At 39.1% G+C, this 26962-nt stretch overlaps 1 protein-coding gene across 7 annotated transcripts in view; it reads right to left on the bottom strand.

Moving 5' to 3' along the window:
* Window positions 1-26962, bottom strand: part of SERGEF (secretion regulating guanine nucleotide exchange factor) — a 149304-nt gene that overhangs the window by 40152 nt on the left and 82190 nt on the right. For 5 of the 7 annotated variants that reach the window (XR_007907246.1, XR_007907247.1, XM_051804334.1 and 2 more), the window contains one exon: window positions 23712-23748. The exons of 1 other annotated variant lie outside the window; for it this stretch is intronic. Coding sequence is in view for 3 of the 6 variants with exons in the window: in XM_051804334.1 (XP_051660294.1) it covers window positions 23712-23748 (37 nt within the window). In the remaining 3 variants the exon portion in view is untranslated. Of the gene's footprint in view, window positions 1-13621; window positions 13730-23711; window positions 23749-26962 lie in introns of all 7 variants that reach the window. One more of the 7 variants, XR_007907245.1, reaches the window with a different exon arrangement.

Here is a 26962-nt window from a genome sequence, read left to right as displayed (position 1 = left end):
ACAGCAGAGAAAGGAAGCCATCTTCCCAGCTTAGCGTTTTGGTACGAAGTGGTTTTTGATTCAGTCATGCTGAGAAAACACAAGGAAATAAAAAAACCCAAGAGTTTTCATAAATTAATTAAAGTAAATTAGTTTCCAATGGACAGCAAGAGTTCCCCTCTAAATTTAAAACCAACATTAAATGCTGATAACAAAAGGATGGGCACAATTAACTTTTGAGTGCAAGTTTTCTGCTTTATGGTATTTAAGGAACAGAGCATAGCACACGAGATATTGGACAGGCCAGTAATCTATAGGGTGGGTGAAGATGGGGAGGGTGGACTACAGTATTCCAAACTCCTGAGAAACTGGGAATATTTGTGTATTTCTCCCCTTGCATGCCTAATAAATGAGCTCCTGGCTCGGTGCGCTCTGTTCACCCAAAATGACTCACATGAGTGCAGTGAACAGGCTGTGAACTGTCATGAAATTCCAGCTCCCACGATGACTAGGGTGGACAGAAACACCAAATGATTGAGTTTATATTCAATGATATTGTCAACTTTCTTTTGCAAAACCAGGTTAAAAAGAATAAAAAAAATCACTGGCCTATTCTGTATAAAGGAAAGTGCAGGACAGTGTATTCTTACTATAAGATGTCCCTCAGAAGCACATCAAATTACATCAATTATGGAACATGATCAAAAGCCCCCTCAAGTTTTTTGAAATGTTGCTGAGAATATCTCCACTGTATTGATCCCACTGGAAGCCTTTTTTTTCCCCATTGCTCTTTATTGACTATCTGAGATATACAGTGTTTATTTGCAATACAGAAACTGATCTTCTCTGTAGAAAAACACAGATGTTGGAAATGTGATTTACTTAGCAGTTTATTAGCATTTTTATATATTAGAGGATGACTCACAATAGCTTGCAATCTTAAAAAAATTCAAAAGGCCACGGACAGTCTGACTTTACAATTTTTACACCAGCAATGTTTAGCTTACTTTCCTTTTAAATATGATATCAAAGTGATATTATCCAAGGACTTTTAAGCACTATAAAAACCGTGCTAGATGGTACTTCATCATAGTCCTAACCAGACATGTCAGAAAATTAAACACATTTTACTAGAAGGGGATATAAAACAAAGGAAACTTTAAGGGCACCTCTCCCCCATGGCATACAACCATATCTATGCTTCACAGCACAGCTCAGGGCAGGAATGGGCAAATGAGCACCAGCACAGGCATGTACATCCACACAACATTAAGCAGCCCCGGGGGAGGTATCTGCTTAGTTCCAAAGCGGGAGAACTGGGCATCCCAATGCATCTCACCAGCCTCATTAGGGCTCATTACCTCCTAGAGAGAGCTTCAGCAACAGCCTGAGCATCCCACAATTGTACTTTGTTACATATTGTGACACGCTGATACCGATTCAGCCACAGCCAAGAGTGGAGATCACTTGCATCCTGCTAACGATTCTTTTTCCAGGGTAAAAAAAAAAAAAAAAAAAAGAAGCTTTACGGCCAAAGCTAGTGTTTTTCTGCTGTTTATATGGTATGAACACACACTGAGCCATGACTAACGCTTATAGGGTTTTGTCACACTGCTAATTAACAACAGGATAGTTTATAATGGCACAAACTGCCAAGATGTGCTTTCCAAGTTTGCTCTGAACTGTAATTTCAAAGAAACTAAAGGAGTGTGGAAATGCAAAGGTCAAGTAACATAATACTAAAAAGAGACAGTGTCATAAGAACCGGCTGAACAGATTCTTTGGAAGCTTCCTTCAAGAGCCCAGAGACTCAAAGGAACAGAATAAAGCCATGCTTCATCTTTGCCATCCTAAGAGGAAGATGGTAGCACTCATCTGCATTAATCACTGAAAAAGCAAACTGATAACAGAAGCAAGCAAAAAAAAGCACAGAACAACAGCTAGCAGAGTGGAAAGAAAAAAGACAGCTAGAACTAGTCACATGGACAAGACTGCAAACATAAGACCTCCAGCAGTGCTAAGACCAACTTAGAGCAATGGCTTCAAAACACCCTGCTCCCTAGTTGGTTTTGCCTTCCATGAGTCCCTAAGCAAACTAATTACTTATATTCTTCCTTCACTAAAATTTAGCACTTTTCCTATGATTGCTTCACAAAAAAACCCATTCTAACACTAATCACGTGACAGTATTGAATCTCATTTCCCCCACCACAAAGCTTCGACACTGGAGAACAAAAACATGCCCCACAAGTGAATGGGAAGACTGTTCATTTATCAGTCTGCACTACCACATCCCCTGACCTATTTTATTACTAAAAATAGTCCCTCTTAGGTCACTGCTGCAAATTGAATTCTGCTGCTTCATTGCCCACTGCAATCCCACAGAACTGCATGCTGCCTACACACAAAACACTAAGTAGGTTAACTTATTCACTGCCAGGGATGGAGCCAGTCTTATGCAGACAAAAAGACACAAATAATTTTTCCTCAAATGAGTGAAATGTTTCTTGCAATGCAGTTTAAGTCTGAACCCAATTATTTATGTTGCATCATGAATATAAACACTTGGTTTCCAATTTGCCCATACTTACAATATGTTTTTCAATATTATTCTTGCAAAATATGTTTTCAAAGGCATTCAAATTTACAAGTGATACAATAGCAGCCCTAATGACCTCTACTGACACAACACCTAACAGGAACAGTAGACAAGTCTTTCTCCTTAAGCCCCCTCACTAAATCTAGGAAAGGAGAATCAGTCAAAATGCTGCAAGTTAAAAAGACACCACCTTCTTTCAAAAGGCCAAGACCCTGTATTTGTAATTCACGATTCAGAGAACCTCATGATTATCACACCATGAAGCCAGCTGGCAAGTTTAGACCTAACAGACACAAGACTACTTAGAAGAGAGAGGAAGAGGAAGGCATGAATTTGACATAGCAAGAACTTATTACAGGATATTAAGAAGGAGACTGAAATAGGTATTATTGATTATTTCATGCTTAACAGTGAACAGACATACAGAATATGCTATGTCCTTGCTATTTAATTTGAGCTAGACAGAATAAGACTAGCATTAGCATATTTCCCTGGGCTATTACTGCATCTTCATTTCATTACTTCAATAGCTTCCCAATCTTGAACAAACACACCCCAAAACCAAAGAAAGATCAAAGACAACTGACTCCATGTCAACTTTTTGCTTAAATCACTGCAAATTCTTTGGGGAATTTTTTTAGTATGCAGCAGATGCACACAGACCCAAATCATTCAAATGATTCATGGCCTCATTAACCTAACTTTATTGTTATTTAGTTATGAAACCAAGTTTCTCACTTCCTGCTATTCTAAGAATAACATCTGCCAAATCTAGGCTTTCTTGACAGAGGGAAAATCCAATGTCTTTAGGGAACAAAACAGCCTCAGCTCTGCCTGAGTTCCAGCCAGTGTCATTTACTGAGACCCTGGAGGCACTGTAGGTTACAACTTGTGTGAAAAATCCATTGCCTTCCCAGCTGATAAAGATGAGCCCAAATACATCACTACAAGGGGAACCATACAGTCTCTTTCAAGGATATATGAAGTGTACTCACAGAAAGAAGAAGGAACTGGCCTTGCCAGCCAAGGTGCAATTTCCCATGCATTGAAAAGTCACAGAACATACACTGCAAACCAGCCTGAGTCTGTATTTCTGATCATCCTGAGCTCTAGATTTGCACCATCTTGCTAGGGTTTGACTATGGATATTAAAAAAGACACCATATTTCTAGCCAGTAGGTCAAGGTAAAGTTGGTCTGTTGATATATATTTTTCAAAGGGATATTACCCACTTCAGTATCATCATGTCACAGGGCACAAGTGACACACAAGAGATGCCTGGCATATGTGGACAGTTGTTCTTAAATGAACATGTTATTTTCTGAAAGGCCTGTTAGTCATCTGAATGCAGGAAAGATGAGTATTAAGTTCTTAGGTAATGAAGACAAGGAGTCCTCTTTACTTTTTATAAGAATAAGCATGTTTCACAGTTTTAAACTGCATAACTAATGAGTCCTCTCAACAGGATGTCCTTTTAGCCCTTATTTTCTCTGAGATGTTACAGCACTAACTGCCTTTTTATTTCTTAGGAGATCAAGAGAGTGTTATGTTGGAACACTTTTAACGCAGTCACTGCACTTCAAAGACACGCTACTTCATTCTCTTTTTGAACTTCCTCACTAATATTTCTCCTTAATAACACCTTCCCCTATTAGAAATCCTATTTATATGTGTATGTCTATACTGATTTCCAGAGATATGATCAAAATAATCCGAGGTCATACGACAGATTATTCAATAGGTCAGGTAACTAGCTGGAATGCCAGTTAAGTTAGTATTAGCAAGATAATTAACACTACTAAAGCAATGATGCTCAGTACAAGTGAAAATAAACTACTTTTCTACAATCATCACACATGAAACCAAGAGATAATTTGCATAAGTATTTAACTACCTAATTAACACTATGGTCACAAGTGTGAAAATATCTGTACTCTCTTGACTATAGTTAATATCACACTTTAAAAGTCAAAATTTAGTCTAAGTTTGCAGACCAACTTGCCAAAACAAAAATCCAAATGATATTTCTGAAGCTCTAAAGTCTTCCAAGACCCAGGTAAACTGTTCTTTATGCATACAGTGTATGCAGCTTTCCAAGTGCCTGGATCCACTAAGGTGGATTTAAAAGTGCAGTGAAAACATACAGGCACTATTGCTACAGAATTTCTGGGGAAAGAGTAGGAAATACGTAATGCATTTGGGGCTAAAGGTCAAAGACAAAATGAAACTAAACAAGATTTTTTCAAAATATATTTCAGTCCCAAACCACAGAATTTACCATTTAAAACTTAAACTGGTTCACCATTGAGGTTCGATTCTGCATGTCGCTGTCTTCCAGTTGTCTTCCAGTTGCAAAATCAAGTCTTTTATGTTTCAGCATCTAAGAAAAATTAGGACTTTTTCCAACCATCTATTAAGGTCACACCAGTAGTACTAATTAAATGCACTGCCATATCTTAACTGGTATCCCAGCAAACTATAAATCACAGAAATACCGGCACAAAGACAAAAGAGGCACTTTGAGGTCTGAACAAGGTTAGGTGAAGTGGCAGGTTGGTAAGTCAGTAAGGAATTTTAACACTCATACTCCACGGTGCCTTCCATGCCTGGTCACTTTTGCAAGTGGTGGGCACCTAAGTTCTGCTGCCTGAACACCCATGTCAAATCAGGTACAGGTCACTGCAGCACTTGTGTATTCTGCAGTTTGATCTTCAAATCTGATCTGTGAAGCTGGTTTGGAAACAGGGGGCAAGGCTCGGAAGAACAGAAGTTGCTCCTCATGGTCAAAAAGTCACACTACCTTCTCTTCCAGGAAAGAAAAATCCTCGAGGCTGAGGACCCCCTGGAACTTCCACTGCTCAGAATATACAGGAGTGCACGAGGCTGTCAGCTCATGTTCACACTTGGTGAAAAAAAGAATTAGCTGCTATCTCACACTCCATTTTTAACATCTGCAAACAAATGCTAAATCAGCAGGATACCTCCTTCTGCTCACAGTGTTTTGCCTCATGCTCTCTCTCTCTCTTCTCTCTCTTTTTCCAGAAGTGCTACTTCAGTGAAGAGACCCCTTGGAAACCCCCACATTCCCTAACACCTATGAAAACACTTGTAAAGTAGCCTTGTGATATAGGTGCCAAATCATCAGTTGCAAATCTGCCTCATTTGCCTTAGTCTCCAGCAGCTGCAAAATTAAAAATAGCTGTCATAGGCAAACCACAACTGAAGATGAGAACATTTGTTCATTTATTTCAGGCTGATAATGGCGTCACTGTTGACATGTTTGGGCTCTGAAAGGAGCACTAATGAGGAAATGGACAAAATTATTAAGGCAGAACAAGGAACACTCTAAAATAGAAATAGGAAAATTACCCTCCTTTTAAATTTACATGGAAAATTTGACTAGCCACGACAAAATTATATGCTTATTTGGCTCTTTAGGATGAATTTCTTGTTAACTACAAGAGCAATCATTTAAAGTAGCATTTTCAGCTCTTAAAATTCATTCTCACTCTGGCCAAATAAGACTATTTCATCAGGTATTAAAATTACATGCCATCACTACCTCCTCACGACTTGAGAAAGACATGGTCAATGAGGAATGAAATAGTATTACTGTAAAATGTACTGTCCAGCTTTTGGCCACTTCCTGGCAAAACCCAACATTCACAGAATACTTTCAATGCACAGAAAAGGAGCCTTCTGCAAGAATGAGAAATTACATCTCCCCTAGTGTAGCAGCATTATTACCTATGTGCTGTGCATGCTTTTGCTGTTATGTTGTCTACAAAACCACTGAAATATAATTCTCATTTTGTAAGTGAAATGCAGGGTGGGGAGTCTGCACAAAGACTGCTGGAATCCGCTTGCTTCATTCACAAAATAGCAGTAGTTGCTACACGGCTAAATGTTGCAAGGGAGCTATTTTGGGAAGGAGAAGGTGTTCCTTTCATTAGATGAATCCCTGTGCAGTCCTCAGGTATTTGTCAGATTTCCTCTATTACTAATTAGCCATAAGGTCAAACCTTGGGTAATGCAAGGTCAGTCCTGCCTCTTGAGGCCTCTTTATCCTTGGCAGGGTAAAGACCCATCAGTGCGACTTAAATTTCCAAGTCATTTCCCAGCTACAGCTTTCCCACCACCACCCACCGTGCCATGGGGAACAGATACCTCTGAAAGGAAAGGGCCAGGTTCACTGAAAGGCTACCTGACATCCAGGAGCAGGAAAACTGCCAGCTTTCAATTATCTGCGTCCAACCATGAAAGGCATCTCTGGAGGCCTTTGGATAAAACATACTTCTGAAATATACAGAATTAAATGCTGCTAAACAGAAAAGCATCAGGCATAGTTTAAGTTGATCTACACACTCACAAATACATTTAATGATCTCATGAGGCATTACACCATGGCAGTGGCTATTGACAATGTACCCCTTCAAATGGGATCCCTGCCTGGTCTATAAAGAGCCCAGGCACAGATATGGCCATGGATTGTGGAGGGGAAATTCTCCCCCTGCCCTGCAGCCAGCAATGGCAGCCCTCAGGGCTGCATTAGAGAGGCCATGCTCTCTGTTCAGGGAGCAAACCCAGTGCAAGATTTGCACTCAGGTTCAATTTTAACTGAAACCATAAATATAAACCCTAAATATGAAACTACACTGGGTTTTTTGGACATTGCTACATCCCAGGATAACCCCAGAACTTGCTCTTAGGGTAACACAGATGATTAAATAAAAACTTGCCACTGAATCATTTTTTCAGTCACTTCTGAGAGGATGTTCTTTTTAGTTTCATTATTGTACCTGAATTGCATTTGGAGAGCAGATATAATTCTAAAACAGGTCAGAAATAAGCAAGATTATCACTGAGACCCACTAACTATGCATTCAGAGTCGCAGGAAAACCTTGGTTTAAGATGAGAAGTCCTTTAGGATACTAAACTTTTGGTCTAGTCTCTGTCACTCCTTTGTTAATTACATTTGGGCATTGCTGTCCCAGAAACAAGAAGCTATGTAAAAATGAATTTTAAGAGCTTTATGGAGAATAACCAAGATTTGCATACACTGCCTAAGCGCTCCTATAAATGTTCCTCGTTCTCAGGATTATAAACTGCAAGCTGGCAGAGGGGCTATGTCACTTCAGCTATTTGTCTTGAATCAGGCAAAGACAAAGTATCTGCCTCTTGGAAATTACATATCCCACTTCTCTACCCAAAACAAAGTGCTGTGTTTTCAACTATCACACCAGGTTTTTACATGTTTAGAGACAAAGCCAATATATTTCCCTCTTCTTGGTCATTCTTTATAATGCCTGTTTCAACCTCCTGTAATAAAGATAGAAGGCTAAGCAAATTTGGCAGGAGCATTCTCAGAGGAGAAATGTCTTGCATATTTATCAACAAAGTGAAGCACTTTTTGTGCTTTTCACAAACCTGTTTCCCCTTCTCCTTTGTTGCAGCTGCTCTGAACCAACCCAGCGGTGAAGACGGAGGATTTGCGCATTCTGGAGGGTTGGAGTCGTTTACTTATTTACAGACCACTGCTCCCTTTGTGCAATGCAGCTTGCAGTACTCTGAAGGAACATTCACTGCTCTGAACAATTACAGACTCCATCCTCTTTCTGTTGAGTGTTGCCTTGCACAAGGTAGAGTTGTTCCAGTTTGATTACCATGAAGAACAGTAGCACCAGTGCACCAGTGTACTACAGGAAAGCTGAGACTACCCTTAAGATGACTTTGTTTTATCAGAACAACAGTATGGTTAAATATTCTATGCAAGTGTCAGTCTAAGACTAAAGAGAAACCACATATCCTGAACAGCAAGAGATGCTGAGCTTTAAGAAGGCATTCAGTCAATGTTAATATAAAACTGAAGCACTTTTGGGAAAACACAAATAAGGACACTGAAAAGAAGACACCAAATTCACAAGGGTCAGACTAGATGAGTTTTAAAGGAATGCCTGATTACTATTACCCTAACAAAAATATTAGAGAAATTAACTGCTTAGCATTCAGATCAAAGGCTCAGCTTTACTTTTACTGAAATTATTAAATGGGCCATCTTATACCCTCCGTAAAAGCATTTATCAAACCTCAGACTGTTCCTTGTGCCCTGCAAAGAAATCTGTTCCCTTTCTGTTCAGAAGTGATCCATCTTACTGCAACTCATCTGTCACTGAGTGGTTTCATACAAACAGCAGCATCAACTTGCCTGTCACTCTGACTGTCCAAAATACACAGAACAATGCACCTGAAATTTTCAACAGTGAATGACACTGACAAAACTTGGAAGATCATCAAATTCAGCTAACACTCATGATTTTTTGGTGAGCAGGGTGGATAAGTGCTGCAGAGACTACAGAGCACAGGAAGGTCGAAGTTATTTAGCAGTTCCCTTGGAACCCCACATTAAAAAGGCTTTGAGAATCTCTCTTATTTTGATCCCTCAGATTCTTCTGAAAAAAGCAATAGGGAGTGAGACATCTAAAAGCTATTTATCCCCTCCTTAAAATGACTACAAATTGGTAGAACCTAAGAACCAGATGCAGAAATACTTAAAAATATTTTCTATTATATTCTAGACTAGCAACCTAGCCTTCTATTGAAAGGGGAACTAACATGATTTCAATTTAAGTATTAATATTTAAAATTATTGTGGTATGAAGAGAAAAAAGCCTAAGTTACTGCACTGTAGTCCTGGAACATGAATGAAAGAGACAAATGACATCTAAAAGTTATTCCTGTACAACTGTTTTTACATCTTTGAGACATATCAATGTGTACGTAAATGGTCCACAAATCTGGGCCAAGACATCACGTGTATCTACAAAACAATCCAGTTCCTTCCTCTAAGGGTTAAAGTACTAAATGCCTGTGTCTGCCTGGTTCTGACATTAGAATTTACAGCTGTGTAATGAAGAGGCTGCAATCTGGATGGAAAGTAAGAAGCAACTGAAGATATCATATAATCATTCTGCATCACCAGAATATGAAAACAGTAAAAATTTGAAAAGGAATACTCAAAGACAGTGATCAATCTGATAGACCATAAAGAGCCCGATTCTCATCCCCTGTGATGCCTTATGACCTCAAGAAGCTGGGCCCCCAAAGACATGTGTGAACAAAAAAATGAATAAAGTTAAAATAACTCTAAATATCTTGGCTGAAATCACTCAAATTCCATGCAAGTGTCATGTATCTCATTTACCAGAAACATTCCAGAGCAGTAAGATGACACAGATTCACTAGTTCTGAAAGAGATCAGAGCCTTAAAGTTACACATACAGTTATGAATTGATGGCAGCTGACCAGAAGTGAATGAAGTTAATTTCCAGAAAAACTTACTTGAACTCCAGCTCTTCTGAGCCATGGAACAGCTTTTAAAAAAAAAAAAAAAAAAAAAAAAAACACCTAAAAAAAAAAATGCCAAGACAGATGGATCATTGCACCATGCAATCCAAACTTAACTTTCCCACTGTATACTAATGTATCACATGGTTTTCCACCGTTTGTCAGGAATTTCCTTCAGCATAGTTTCTCTATATTTAGGGACAGAGTATGTACCTATTAGAGCCGCGTCAAGCTGAGGGGGAAAAATATAATTAGTTGGAAGCAACTTCTCCTTAGCATTTGCTTGCTTAAATTAATGGAACAAAAAAATGTTTTTTTAACTTCTGCATCTAGAAACACCTTTCATTTTTGCACATCATGTACAGATACCAAATGGAGGTGTATTATACTATAGAAAGCATTTATTTACCAAGTTACAGCTTTGCAGCACTGCAGCATCACCAACATTTTACTGTCTTGGCCAGGCACTTAACAGCTCAAAACATGATTCAAATCTGATTTCAAGCTTCATTCTTCTAGCCAACACTGATGCAGCTTAGTATTTTACAGTGCTATATAACAGACTGGAAATCACCTCATCATGGGATAAAACACTTGCTCTGTGCCTTGTGCTTTTTTGAGGAGCCAGTACACGAGAAAACAAGTCATCCCACTGGATAAAGCAGAGAAACTGGACTTCAGACAAGTTGTATCTACACAGTTCTCACCTACATAGTCCCTTTCATACCTGTCCTACACTTTTTTAAGGAGATCACAAAATTCCGACTTAAAATTTTTGCTTAGGTTTTAGGGTTGAGGAGGGAAGCACATATCCCAGGACTTGATACTGGACAGTAAGGCAAGCTTTCAGCCAGCCAAGGATTGAGGATTTAGAAAATCCTGTTAGCAGAAGAAATGAAAAGCATCAAATTCACGGCCGCATGGACCCCAACAAATACGTGATGAGGGTAAATTGGAGTGCCCAAAGCAGCAGAGAGTGAGGCATGATGAAACAAGCAAGACCTCATGATTTTAGTTCCCTTGAGCATTCAGCACTCTCAGCTGTGGAGCCTGCAGACTCCGCACCTCCAGCAAAGTCCTGTTGATTTCTGCTGCCCTTACCCCAAAGAGCCAACCGAATTCCAGCTATTAAGAAAGCATAGGCACATTTACTATTCTTATTTTGTAGGTGACTGCACAGCCATACTTTGGTGTATCAAGCTGAACTATCAAAAACAGTCCTGATGTTCTCTAATCCTTAACTCTCCTGGGCAGAGATCACCAGCTGTGAACACATCCTCCCTAAGGGTGAAACTCGGCACGCTCATTTCTAGAGAAGACAATTACCAGGTTGGAGCTCCAGCCCTAGGGACTTAAATGAATGCACAAAGTCCCTGTAATAAGTTTATTGTTCTTAGTCTTTAGCTGCTCACATTGAATTTGCAAGTCAGCATCAGGCAGGTGCAACCACAAGATCTTTGCAGAGGGAAACAATGCTCAAAGTCAGAAAGCAACAGCTTCACAAAGCACAAGAAAGCTAATAACTGGAAACGCAGTTTCTGGAAATACAGAAATACGCAGTCTCTGAAGCGAGATATTTCAAAATAAGGTACATTTTGTACTTCATAAGACTTACAGAGCATCCATTGCAATTATAATGCTTCGCTGGTAGCTACCCTAATTACCTAGAGAGGAAGAAAACCACCAGCCCCACTCTCGTTCGATTTCTGGCATTTAATTTGCTTGCTGGGGAATCTCTTTGCTTAATAGGTATTTATGCTACTTTCCTTGCAGAGAACATGTTGCCATGGAGCAGTGATCACAGGCACTAGTAAGTGATTCTGCCTTTTTGAACTGCACAGTCTTCACTTAAGGGACTGTATCCTACTACGTGTCAGCCTTAACCAGGTAGAGAGGGCAAAACTATGGTGAGCAGTGATTATATTTGTTTTGATTTTAGTGAATAGTCTCATCCAGTAGCTGCTCTTAAAAGTCTTCCCCATTTTTCACTGGCACTTTGCTTTGACAGAATGGAGTTTCCTTTCCTTAGAGTGAGAGGGAGCAGATGGGAGAAGGAGGAGGATCCAAGCAGACAGAGAAGTATTGCACAAGACACATGCTGAACTTGTCAACAGAACAAGATTTCTTTACTACAGTGCTTAAAAAAATTAAAGTGGCTGCTTCTTTATTCAGCAAATCTACAAGAGTTATACAATAGCATTCAGGATTTTTTTATTTTAGGGTATCCAGAATTTACCTAGGAAGAATCTTGCCTTGCAGTTAACTTGATCAACAGTGTAGTAGTGAGACTGAGGAGTCTGAGTGACATCTGAGTGACAGCAAACCATCATACTACTCCTGCTATAAATGGCAGGCAACACAAGGCTTGGATGTAAGCAGAATACATTTGGATTCCTGCCTCCTTTCATTAGGAGGTTGCAAGATGAGTCTCAGGTCCAAAAAAAAAAAAAAAAAGGTTTAAAAATACGGTGAGTGGTCTTAGAACAGCAAGGATATCAAAACCTGATACTTTTAACATTTTTTCTCTTTTGGGCCTACAGAAAAAAAATTCATGTGAGCATTAAGGTTATGACTGGCGAGATGCTCCCAAAAAAAGCAGCACAGACTAGCAACCCTGACCCTGTTTCCAATCTGGTATAGGGAGATTCGCAGCTGCCTTCTTCCTGCCTGGCATTTCTCTATGGGAGAGGAATAGAACTGCACTACTGGGATTAAAGGAAGACTCCAGTTTAAATAAACATATCTAGAAGTTGCCTCTGGTATGAAAACTTTCACTGCCCACCAAGAATTCCTGTAGTAGAAGAGACTAAAGGCATGTTTAGTTACCACAAACCAGATGGTGAGAGGCCTGTCCAACAACTCATGGTAGAGCACAGAGACTAGTGAGACTTTCCCCTCCTCTGTACAGAAGTAGCACAAATAAAGTACTTTTATTGCCTAAGCAAAAATCTGCTTCTCAGAAAAGGCCAGGATCACCCATGCAAAGGGTCTGCATCATAGAGAACTACATATACATATACATAGAGTGCTACAAATATTTCATACATAACACATCCTCCTGCATGTTCAATGTAAAGCACATGTTAACAGGATGAACTCGTATGCAACTAATATTTCTAAAGTAATCCCATTTGGAGGCCTAAGTTATAGAACTTCCCTTGAAGTAAAAGTCCCATATTTGATCTACTATATTATATCAGCAGGAAACAGTAACAAATTATGAATTATTCCTATCAAAACTAGGGAATAATTTATTTTACAGGAGTTGCAAGTAAGCATTTATTAAATCAATATCACAAAAAAATACACATGGTGGCAAACGTAACAGCTCCCAGGATGCTGTTAACACAACGAAATTCAGCAGGTTACACTGGAAAACAGTCTTTGAGCATACATACATCTTTCACCACTGACACATCACACACCAAGTGTCCCATGTGCTCATTTAGTAGCACATTGTGTTTCAGGGCTTTAACAGACACACATTTAATCTCATTCAATTTTAAAAGACCTTGAAATGTTCAGAACTCAAAAACCAAAACAAAATAAATAAAAACAAACAAACAAAAAAAACACACACAAAAAAACCCCCACCAAAACAAACTTCCCCCCCCCAGCAAAACAGTACAGGAGAAAGCACACAAGAGGAAGTAGTTCAGGGGGAAAAATACGAAGTTTGAAAGCCAAAGCAAACATACCTTTCAAGTCAAATGAGCTCCCTACTCAAAATTATATGGATTAGGGTAGCTTGTCATCCCGCCCATTTTCTGAGATGTCTCAACTCAGCAAGATAGCAGCTGGTGGCACTGAAAATCAAAGGCATAGGGAAGCCAACCTCCAGTTTAATATCTTAGACATTCACAGCAATGCATCTGCTTACTTGTTCAGTCTCTTGGCAACTGAGATTTGTCACCAAGGTCATGACAGATTAAATATTTTAAGAAATGAATGTCGAAATGCCTAAAGGAGGGGAAGTGGAGGTGATTAATGATGTATTCTGATAGAATAATTTTCCCATCTTTGGTTGAACTGTTGTTTTCAGCATCATCCACAAGGAAAACAAAACAAAACAAAACAAAACAAAAAAACCAAACAACCAAACAAACAAAAAAAAAAACCAAAAAAACCCAAAAACTCATCAAGTTCAGAATCCTTTCTATTCAAAATTCTTAACTGACAGAAATTCTTTCCTACTGAGAAAAGTGGAAACCGAAATCTTCTACCCATGTATGTCCTTCACTCATCATAAAAGGATTGTGTCTTGCATTACAGAAAGCATCACTGGCAGTGGCACTCTGGAGGATTCACAACAGCCTGATTCTCTCTCACAAGGTGAATGAGAGGAGATCAGTGAACAGCTGATAGATTTTTAAGTCACTAGCACTGCAGGTCACAAAATATCAAAACTGAGATTCTGCTACATTTTGTGAAATTACACAGAGGAACTCGGGTCTGGGAGGACCAAAGGAAGGGCCATAAAGAACATTGGAGGTCACTCTCATAGCTGGTATAAGCATCAGAAATTTCACTGTGATACAGCATTACATGAGCTGGTTGAAGGTATTTCAGAAAAAAGGTGTACAAAAGAGCAAATATGGATGCCAGGCTCCCTGTGTGTAACCTCACACTCACAGAAATAGCCCACATAAAAAACAAAGAGTAAGTGAATATTACCCATGTGTAAGAACAGAGTTAAAATTGGATTTCATGTTCTCTTTATTGGCTGATTTCGAAGTTTCATCTCTTCCACCTATGGCCTTGGACTAGTCCTCCCCATCATAATCACTTCATAGTAATCCAGTAATTTGTTCCAATACAAGGCTACAGAGCAAGGATATAATAAGATGCTAAATCTGCACAAGAGGGAGAGAGAAGGGAGCTAAGCCTATAACACAAATTCCTGGCATCATATAAAGGTCTTCCTAGACAACATTTAATTTAGCAAATCAGTGCAAGAATATATACAAACAAAGTTTATGCCAGAATCAATACATCATATATTATCTTCTCAACAGTAATTATCCCATTACATTTGTGGAGGGGAGAAGTATGTAGGCCAGAACTAAACTAAGCAAAATGTCACTATCTCATCTGAAAAATCTACCAAGAAGGACTCACCATACTGTTTTTCAAAATCACTAGTTTGGGGGTGAGTGTTGTTGCTGTTTGTGGTGGTTGTGTTTCTTTGGTTTCAAGAACACTGACAGGTGTGCTACCATCTTCAGCAAATTTAGAGCAATCACGATCAAATACACAGGTAATACAGGCATTTTGCTCCTAAAAGACTGATGGGTACCAAGACTTTTATATGTAGGAGCAGTCTCTCACTTCATTCACCTTGCTGCTAAGAACAGTCATGTTTGAAACTGTGCCATAAACAAGTATAATATGCTTGACCCAATTCCTGTTTGATTTACTTGATCACCACGAATATATTAACCCTTCTCACTGCTCCACAAGAAATGTTAAATGTGCTGTGCTAAACGTCTCTTAAAACCCTGTTTGTACAGCTTTCAGTCCTTCTCGCTTTCTCACTGTTCAAATAAGCCCAAAAATCTAAAAATAAAATTATGTGAAGACATTTTTCAGAAATAATAAAAGTCCCAGTTTAGCCTGGTTGCTCCTCAGAGACTCCACAAATGCACAGGAAAAAGCACAATAGTGAAATGAGTCTCAAAAGCATTTTTTACTTTAATTACTTTGTTACCTCCCTTCCATAAAGAAGCACTTGAGTGAAACAAGATCAAAAAGCAAGGACAAGTGAAGGGCAATTTTTACAAATATGCCAACTTTTAATCTGTGGTTTGACTTTTTTTCCTGTAATATTTTTTTTTTTAAATGCTTATCCCTCTAAAGCCAATGATTTTTAATAAACTGCTTTATTTTGACCCTGAAAGTTTGCTCTAGGCTTGCAAGCTTGAACGGCTTCTACTTTGTTATTAGTAAGTAAAATAATCTTGCTTGCCAGCTAATGCCTCCAGATTTTCTCTTCCAAAATTTCCACTACCTTCAAGTTCAAAGTCCTAATTCCTAAAGCGGGAAAAGAGGATCTGCCCTTATGGAAAGGCAGAGAAACAATTCCCCATCCACCTTGGTTTACAAAAGCTTCAGGAAGCCTGCTTTAATGTGTGCATTTAGTCCTGTGCAATCACAGCCATAGAAAGCGTATCTGTGTTGTCCCAGAAGTGTCCTTGTCTCATCAGCAGCCTTGCAATATTTCACATGTCTCCCTACAACATCATCTCTCAGACCTATGTCACTATCATCATTTAAGACAGTGTTAACAAGACACACACACAAAATATCGGAAGAAAAAAGCTTCAGAGATTATTCCCTAACAGCCAGGTCACAGATACTTACTTGTGCACTGACAGGAAAATTTCTTAGGGCTCCATAAAGGATCTGGATAGTGACAACACACAAGCACGTAGGTGTCAACCCGAGGTTCTATAGCAAGATATTCCCTCCTGGAGAGCCACAAACCCCACAGCACTGTCAGGGCACTCCTCACACCAGCTTTCTAAATATAAACCACCTTTCCCTCCTGTCAGCCATTTAACTGCAAACTTTCTACTCCATGATAACACTTAGAAGTTTAAGTGTTGAGGTCATTGCATGTAGAGAACCCAGAATTACCAGCACAGCTTACTTCAATGCTGCTCAGTAGGATGGTGCTGAAGCCTTAATTTGTTGCCCTTCCAAGTGCTTTCAGCTGCTTTGCTGGCCTTGTGCTTTCACTTGGGTGAGCATCTCTCCTCCATGCTCTGGATGACTCTCTGAAGCCCAATATTTGTCCTTCCTTTTATTTCATTTTACAGCTAACAAACACTTCATCTCTCTTTGGTGAGCAAGGGTGCCTATTTTTGTTACTTCTGTTTGCTTTTTAGAAAATTCAGATAAATATGCCTTAGATATATTGAATATATTTTTCTTCTGCTTTAAAGTAATTGCTCCGCTTAAAGCCTGCGAGTAAACAAATATGATAAAATCTAATTTGTTTTCTAAATACTTAGTATCCATCCAGTGAACCCTCTGACAAAGGGCTGCATGCATCAGTACTGCAGCCCCCACTCTGAAGAGTGTTCTCATCTTCCTCCGTTTTCTAAAACCAGGTGGAATGACTTTTCACCAATACCTGCAAGGTATTCTCCACTCATTCCGCTTCAAGCAATTCTTGTTTGGTGGCATTTGCTGATGGTTTGCTGGCTTTCTATGACAATTATCTCCTCTAACTGCCACTCACAGTTCCAGCTGGATGGTTTTAGCTGTCACCAGAGGTTAATACCGCACGTTCGCCTCTTCCCCATCTTCTGGAGGGTTCTTGACGCAGCAGATTTATCCCGGTAGATGTGATGCAGTGTCTCGGAGGAAACAGAATGACAGCGCACCAGAGCTCAACTCTAGACAAACTCTAAGCTGACACCCCGGTGACATGAAAAGTTCAGTTAAAAATTTTGCAAGAACTATGAGCTTTTTATATAGAAAAATAACAGCTTTTATCCTCAGAGCCTAAACAGCTCTGTATTTGGTAACAGCAGGAAACCACACTGTAAACAACATGACAAGCACTGCATTATTACCTGTTTATATGCTAAATGATATAAATTAAGATAGAGACACACACACATCAAAATTAATTATATTTCAAAATTGCCTCTCTGAGGGGAAGGGAAGGGAAGTGATTGCAACTATTATTAGTTGTAATGCAGTATTTAAAAAAAAAAATCAGATCCCATTACTCTGTGCAATTCTAAAACACACTCAGAGGAAGGTTTTATTCCAAAGATTTCACAATCTAAATCAATAAGCCATACAGAGCAAAGAGGAAGCTGAACAAAGCATTCTGGATAGTCAAATCACCCAAACCATGCATCAATACAGGGACAAATCCTGGAAGACAATGTAGCTGTAAAACTTCATTTCAGTCACAGAAGATGCAGTTCAGCCAGATATTATCCTAAACTCTGGAGTTTCTTTCTTGTCAATGCAATCCCATTTTTTCTTGTGGATCTAATTAGCTTTTCACAGCAAAATATCCTTATTTCTTGTAGCCAGCAGCCACTGGCTTCAGACAATTCAGTTGATACAAAGCTATTTTTAGCCCCATCAGAAGGCTTTTCCAAACGCTCAAATTAGCATTTCCTCATTTCTCTCCTGATCACCTTACACCTACAAATTCACAAGATACTTGAAAGCTTGCTTTTCGTTAGCCCTTGGAAAAGAAACTCTAAGAGATCAGAGGATCAGATTTTGTGAGTATAACTTGCTGAAAATAACAAAAAAATCAGACATCTGAAACTCATTTTCAGCTTCTATCTTACCAGAGGAACAATTAGTTTGCCTGGAGCATGAAACAGTCTACAGAAAAGAAACATAAAGCGAGAAGACATTTGAACAACACTGTTAGGGCTCACTGTATCTAAACACAACAGGAAAACTGTGATGTCAGATCTGTATCCAGTTTTGTAAAAAGCACTCAGACAGGTGCTCAGGTAATGATATGAGCAAGACTGCTTTTTTACAATGAATATAACCAAAGCAGCTTATAGTTTGAAGAGCTATTTTAACAGTCAAAGCCACATTACGAGCTAAATGACATACCAAATGGCTCTGCCAGGGAATAAATTTAGAAGGTCGACATATAACCCACATGAAAATGACAACAGTGATGGTTACTCGAAGTCCTGCCAGGTGCCCTTTAATAAGCAGAGAATGTGATTAGTGCTGCAATGCAAAGAGACAGCGTGCTGCAACATGACTCCATGCTGGTCTGCCAGGAAACCTTTACAATAGAGACCCTGGCTGCACTGGGATTTTTCATGCATAATAAATAAAGCAACAGACTAGCAGATTCAAGCTCCTTGCTGAACACCAGTGCCCTCCACCGTGTATGCTGAAGATTCCTCCAAATACTACAGCAACAGAGAGAATTTATGATTTTTCTCTTCATGACAGACTGCTGAGTCCCCCGGGACCAAATGTCAGACACATGACTACATCTGCCGGCTTCGTGGGGCTGCCGCGAACATCTAAATAATACTGTCAGCATAACGCAGAGATCCGTCCATCAGCCTGCACTGCCTCCTCTCCCCATTGGTGCTCACTCTGCCATAGAAATATATCTTTCATAATCCGTTACAGTACTTTCCCGGCTGATGCTTTATACAATAATTCAGTTGGAATCGTGGAACTTTACTAAGAGAATGTAACTCGTTAATTAAGAGGCAGTGGCTCCCACGTAGGAACCCTTCAGCTTCCTTATTACAAAATGTGGAACCAAAGTGTTTGGGATGCCATTAACACCACTACCACCTCAGGATGTGTATCACCAGCTCCCTAAGTTTTGATCACTTCGATCACATTTGTTTTTTGACTCATAATTGCTATGTCCTACCAGCGTAAGAATATAAAAACCAAATTTTAACAGATCATGAAATAACAACCCTTTTGCTGCCTCTCTAGCACTATTGCACACTTTAATTCAGACCATTTGAAGCATGACCTGCCATTTGAGCAGAGGGATATTTTATCCTAATTTCCTCTACAAAGGCTACTTCCATTAAATTTATTATTGCTGTTTACTCTCCAGTTGGATGAATTCCAGCTTCAAAAGGATGCAAATGCCCGTGTCATGATACTTACAGCTGCAATTGCAAAAAAACCACAGAGAAGACAGAATCTTGAAGCTCGTTCTAAAATACAGCAAACAAAAAAGGCAGTGGGAGACAAACTAACCCTCTTCTGGTAGGGCCTATGATTAGCAGAAATGTTGAGAAGTGATTTTAAAAATGTTTCATGATAATGCTGTTGTATTGAACATTCTGAAATGGTGCTTAATGTGATCAGTCAGGACCTTATCTCCTCACATGTCACTTGTGCTTCCATGTTAAAAAAATAATTCATGATTGGGTGGCCACCTTGGCATTTGGGGTTGGTTAATTAACATTAATTAATGGTGCCCTCTCCCCTACCATTAGTCACGTGAAAAGCATTGCTAAGTAGGTAACCTAAAAAGAAAAAAAAGCTGAAGAAGGCAGAGACAAGTATCAAATGAGTAACTGCACAACAAAAATAATCACAAAGCCCCCAGTTTCTTCCTGTGAACACTCATGCACCACCATCACCCGCTCTGTCAATGGTGTGGGATGCTACACAGAGGTACCCAAGACTGGATTTGTTGACTACCTCACTGAAGGACATCTTAAATCCTCCATGCAAGAAACTAACATAGCCCTGAGAAGTCAGAATTCACCACACTGACTATGAAAGTGCAAGGAAAACCCATTTGCACTATCTGAAGTAACCACATGTCCGAACACTTAACATTTTCTGGTATGGTGTTTTGAAGAGGGTAAACTTGAAACATCCTCATCTCTCTCTTCCAGACACACAAATTCCCCTTTGAAGGCTGCTTTAAAGCTGAACTTCAACTGAAACTAATTAGCTTTTAAAACTGTTTCTAAAACAGCCACTTTTCCCTACACATCCTCCAGTACCTTTTGTTTAGAAGATTTTTATTGGTTTATACAGGTTGAGAAAAGTACTAAAAGCAAGAGCAAAGGAGATATTATGCATTACTAAGGTTCTGGGGAGCCAGACTACAGAATTGTCATCCTTGTAATGATTTTTTTTTATTTAACTACTTCAAAGAAGCTTGAATAAAATTTCAGTATTTCATTTTAATAAAAATAAGACATTTGCATTTGGAGGTTCTTCAAGGCATTCTATCTCATGTCCTGTGGTTGAAGCATAGTCAAGGCATTGTTGCATTTTATAGCATCTCTACTTCTGCATAGTTAATACTGCTTGATTATTTAAGTTGTAGCATTACATGAGCTGCATGTGGTATGCTAAGTGTTCTCTTAGAAGACAACTATTCTCTTTTACAAAAAAGGAGGGTCAAAGAGCCTTCTCCATAAATACCGTTTCTAAACACATGCGTTTTAGGGTAACAATCAAACCTCCTTACTTCTTCAGTGTTGAAAACACTATAGACTCACAAACCTGGAAAAGCTCAACTTTGTCACAGTGATTTAGTTTCACCGTGTGCTGCAGGCATTCAAAGATTCTGTCTTAGTATCATGAAGTTCAGCACTAACATTGCAGTACCATACTCAGGTAGAAAAGCCGCTCAGTAAATGCACACACAGTTTTCAGTGCTGGAAGATGCTTTTCTGGTATGTTATATAAAACTTTTATTAAATAAATTTCCTTCTCTTTCAGTCAAAAATAGGCTGGCTCCCATCATGATTAATCCTCGATTGAGGTGAAAAGTGCAAGGTCTTTTCTTACGAGGCCAGAACTTTTGTTCTCAAGTGAAAAGTCACACAAACATGAAAAGATATTACAATACTTAAAAATTTGAGAATTAATATCACAGGACAACACCAAAACAAAACAAAAATTTGTTTTTGCCAGGGGCTAGAACTGAAGAAGTTTACACTTTTTCATGTACTAATATCAACTTTTAACTCACTGAGTTCAAAAAAGTAGGTAAATTTTGAGACAACCCATATCTCATTATCCTTCCTATCAAACATTTATCTCATGATCACATAAAACTGAAATTCTACCAATTTTGCCACAAAAAAACAAGGGAGTAAGGGCCATCACAGTGAAGAGAACAGACAAATTTTGCGCTGACTTCATTAGAATAAAGCAAGAAAAGAGAATTCAAATAACTGAACCATACAAATGGATGCAGACTACATAAAGTAACATGACAAAACGCAACTGCTTGCTAGCCCTACAAATCAAACAGCTTGCATCCCTGGCAAGATGATTGGAACACTACTTCAGCATTTGTGGAATGAATCATAAATCTAGCTTCTGTCTTAAAAATGTTTCTATTTAAAAAATGATGCAACAAAAAAAACACCAACGCATTTGTATATACAGCCAGAAATAGCGACTTGAATATACTGTTAAAGGCTTTTCAGTTTACCCTTCATATCAAATCTGAGTTATTTCAGTTTAGAAGTAAATCATTCGAGGATTTACTAATTAATAAAAACATTGATGATATCATTGATCTAAACAAACTCTGCTTGAATGATAAGTTATTAGAAAATTGTGCAATCGAGTAGACACAGTCATGGAAATCCATGTGATATCTTTAAGGGCTATAACAGCTGACAGCTTTGAACTAGGAGTGACCAGTGATGAGAAAAATCCTACCACAGAATGTTCTAAAATGTCAACCTTTTAAAAGCATATGTAAAAATTCATTTAGGGGATAAATTGTATCACAGTTCTTCAGCTCAAAAAATTTGCAACATCACATTTCTGTTGTCCTTAAAATAAAATTGACTAGCTTCCAGCACTGATAATTTCCCCATTGAATTCAATGAGCGTAGCACACAGCTTAGAAAGGCATATGATGTTCTTTACATATGCAAAGTTTTTAGTTTATTGTAACTTTCTTCTAGAATTTCTTTCCCCTACCCATTTTTTCCAGAGATTTCTGCCTAGAAGGCAGAAAGCTTAAAAGGAGAGAGAAGGTTGTTCAAACTCAATGCTTTGCTTTCATGCACACTGGAAGGATCTGCCAACAGTACACTTTTACTTCATCAATTCAGCAAGAAACAAGATTGCTCTTCAGTCGACATTCAGAAGCACCAGCCTGACAATTAATACAGGCATGTGACTCTGAACAAATAGGAAGAAGGAAAGGGAAAATCTTTTCTTAAATCCAGCCATAAGCTAAGCAGAACTTAACAAGTTCACTACAAGGTTTAACTGAAGAAGGATAATTGGAAAATATTCTACATCATATATGGAAATACACTATATATACAGAATGCCACCTCTGTGCCCACTTAATGAAACCTAAACAATTAGAGCATGGAATGCAGGCTGGATACCATAGAGCTGCTTTCTCTGCATCTGTCATACCACACTTAAAAAAAATTAAGGAAATTATTTACTTAATACTCAATACATCAGTCATGGCAAACAAAAATATCTATGTGGATAGAGTGCTGAACTGAAACTTAGAAGACTGTTTCATTTCCAGCTATGATTGGCATAGAATTCCTTTCTTCATCTGTCTTGCCCTGACTATTAATGGGGATAATTATGCTGACCTCCCTTTTTAAAGCACTTGAAAATCTACAGTTAAAAATTTTCTTAAACAAATAATTCTAAATAATAGCAAACATGTCTCAGACTTCAGTTATCAACTCATCACACGAAAGCAAGGATCTGATTGTTCCTGGAATTAGTACACAAAATTCAGTTTCTCCACTGACGTTAGCTTTCTAGTACTTTAATCACTATTACAACAGCTGCATTTTATACTAAAACGCACTAAAAAACCTGACTACCGTTGATTGACATTTTGAAGATTTTCCAAGTTTCGAGCTACAAAAGGCCCAGGATTTTTTTTTTGTCACTGAAAATTTCCATGTTAATAAGTTTAGTCTTATTAAACAAAGATACTTTTGACCAGCTTCAGCTTAGATGCTATTCTGAATCTCCAGCTTGAATTGTTGCAATGGCTCCAATCTCAACGAGGTTGTATTACTTTACAAATGTATTTTGCTGTTACATCCATCAGCCTCTCTCTCCTTACAGGGGCTGGCCTATAAGGACACATTTTCATCATCACCACTTATGTCACTGGATTCTCTCCTTCCTTCCTCTATATCTATATGTTACTTTCCTCCTTTCAGCTGCACACAATGCCCTTAATCACTCAGTATGTTTGATGTGCACGTTTTTCTTTCATCTTGTGCTACTAAAAGTGAAAAAAGGTGAGAGGATTTGTTATAAAATTAAGCTACTTACCAACTACTGCCAGATTATGCTCTGAGCCACATGCAATCTGAAAAAGAAATACATATGACTAAATGAGAACCTGCTCACCAGTAGGAAAACAGCCACAATTATGATAGGAAATTAAAAATTAACCTGAAACAAACAACTACACTTTGTAGGATGCAAAATCAAGGTTGAAGATCTGTCACTCTTAAATGAAATTTCATTTCTAACCTCACTTAGGGGCTCAGTGGCAGGAGTGTATGTTTGTTTTGTTAATAGAGGCATTTTCTTTTCCAAATGCAGTCACCATCACCACTGACATTTCAATCCTCTGAAGTAAGACTGGTCACAATTCTACAAAAACATCACACCCTTGAAAACATTCACTGGATCCAACAAGAGGCATAAAGCAAAAGCAGATTAAGCCTTTGCAAGCTCAGAGCCATAGAGACAGATGTGATTCAAAAGGGCGATGAAGATCTCCATTTCTCTTATCCACAGTTTTTCCAGCTGATCCCTGGAGAACTGCTCAAAGTACACAGGCTCAGTGTGCTTAACCTGAAGTAATATGATCCCTTTGGCCATTTGACTAACATGGAGAAGAGCTACCATAGAACTCAACTCTTCTATTAGGTCATTAATGATGGAAATCAGTTATTAACTTCTTTTCAAAGCAAACTCATAGTCAATGTATTTGTCTTTCTTTGCAGCTGCTGTGAACATGTCTGATGTTTAAACTCCTTTAGCACATATCATGTAGTATCACTGAGGTTTTTTAAGTTTTTCACAGATGATGGTAACACAAGCACCAAGAGCAGCCCACTGTCCTACTGCAAGGGCTTGTCTTTCCCATTGAATTCTTTCTCAATCTCACTGCTGGTATAATTGTCTTATGCAATACAGGCATCACTTTACACAAGGTTACTCTGCTGAGTGTCCTCAAGTTTTTAATTGAAATAAAAGCAACCCTCTCAAAATTCTGTATCCCGTTCACTGTCTTGCACCTACTTGCCCATTACACCTACTACTGAGCTGGAGAAAATTAATAGGCACATTCTCCTTGAAGTGTATTTACAATGGTAAAATATAATACAGAAGTATATGCTCAATTATATTGAAAAACAGAAGTCCACACCATCAAAATTTTATATGATTTTGTGCATGCATAACTTTATAGTTTTTACGGCCAGAGAAACAGCTATAATCACCTCAATGGCTGCAGAACATAAAACCACAGAAGTTAATAAAACAGATCTTGTACTCAGCTTACTGTGCTTGAGTATTTTTTGGAGAAGAAACACCCAAAGACTGACACACAGACTAGTTTGAGCACTTGTGTTACAAATGAACACCTCAATCACTACTGCTCATAACGCACCCGCATCACAAATGTGACATGGAAATATCTGGGCAATGCCATCCCCACAAAATACTGGCAGGGAAGACAAAAAAGACTCTTTAGGACAGGGGTGCTTAGCCAGCACAGTAAAGCATTTGCTAAAACAGAAAAAATAATTCAAGACACAGGACACGAGGCCTCATCTTCAGAAAAATCAAGACAGAGCAGCAGGAAAAGCAACATAATGCAAGAGCACTAGCAGGATTGCATCAAGTCTTTTATCCCACAATACTGCAGACAGGAGAAACTCTAAATCCTGACTGTTAAATGCATAAATCATCAGCATATCCAAGATCACTATCCTCACCACAAGACAGAACCCTACACAGGAGCTGGGCTGGTTCCTAATGCCTATTTACTAGCTAATGCTCTCACCTGTACTTCTCAAGCTTAAAAGCTGATGCCATGGAAACAAGATCCACACATGGAAACACATGAAAAGCCTTTCTAGCAAAAGAGCAAATTCTCATCTTCACCAAGTGCTGAAAACTGGATATACTGGAGCTGCCACTAATAAAATAAATAAATTTTATCTGAGGTGTGTATAATCCTGTCTTGGCTACTTCCCTGGGAAATACATTAACACAGGCACAGATTCAAAAGCATCGGCACAAAAGAACTGCTCAGGCTGGTGACTGATGCTGCCAGGACCTGCTTCAGAAACACTACATTAAAAAAGAAAAAAAGAAAGCCCCACACAAACAAGGTGTTATTTAGATTGTAAAAAACATTCCCTGACGAAGAAGCATTTTCTTCCTACATCTAATAGAGGCATTTACAGAGCCTGCAAGCCAGATAAAAGAACGCTGGTGATCTCAAACAGCTTTGCACGCTATTCATGCAGCTGTTACTCTGCCCACTGTTCAGAGCCACCCAATAGCCAGCTATCAGGTTGTAAGGGAGTCAATCAATCCAGTCCAGGAATTCCTGCATCATACAGACTGGGCAGTGCTGGGGGGCTGCCCCCATGGCAGCCACTCATGGCCAATGCACTGTGCAAACACACTAGCTACAGCTCTGGGGCTGATGGGGTACAAGCTACTGCAAAGCATCAGTGAGTAGTGCTCCCTCACCCCTTTTGGGTGGGTAAAAGCCACTTCACTGGAAGTGCCAGCTTTGCTAAAAATTATTGAAGTCAAACAAAATCACTGCTGAAAGCAGTGGATTCACCTTCAATGGCCCAGAGGAAGGACATCACACGCCATGTACCAGCAGCAGTTCTATGCTCTAGAGAAGAATTTGCTAGATTGAGAGCACAAGGTTCACTACAACTCTGCCTTATCTCAGGGTTTCACCAACTGACAACACAGACTGACTTTGGAGGAACCCCCAAATAAAAAAACACCCTCAGGGGACTCTAAAGTTAGCTTTCTGGAACACCTTATTAACCATCCATGCTGCTTATTACAAGCTACACCATCCACTCACAAGATTTCTGCTGGCCAGCACACCTATGACTCCAGAGCTCAGGAGGGACCACACCACACCACAGAGGGAAAACCAGGTTGCCACTGCTTAATGAACAGCACTGCCTTGCAGGTATTTCACGACATCTTTTTTACAATAAGCTTTAGAATGTGACACCCTCTTTTCCCCTCATGACTCCCCACAGTAGGCAACAATCAGCTAAGAATGACAGATTTGCTGATACAAAGACAAACCAGCCAGAGACCAGCATTGCTGAACAGATGTTTTATGCTTACATTAGATGTAATAAGCTCTGTAGCCAGTGCAGGTCCTTGGGAAAAGCCTGGTATTTACTGCAGCAACCATAATTTTCTGGCTACTTCTCTTTGGTCCCCACCCCCAAAGTGCTGCAGAGAAATTAAATTCCAACAGACATCTGCACGCTTCCAGTGGATAAGTACATTCAGGGATA

Source organism: Manacus candei, unplaced genomic scaffold (assembly GCF_025592945.1).
Source record: "Manacus candei isolate 608988 ecotype Guabito, Panama unplaced genomic scaffold, ASM2559294v1 h1tg000060l, whole genome shotgun sequence".
Lineage (NCBI taxonomy): Eukaryota > Metazoa > Chordata > Aves > Passeriformes > Pipridae > Manacus > Manacus candei.
Note: the sequence above shows the minus strand (reverse complement) of the source record. Positions and strands in the feature narration are given on the sequence as shown.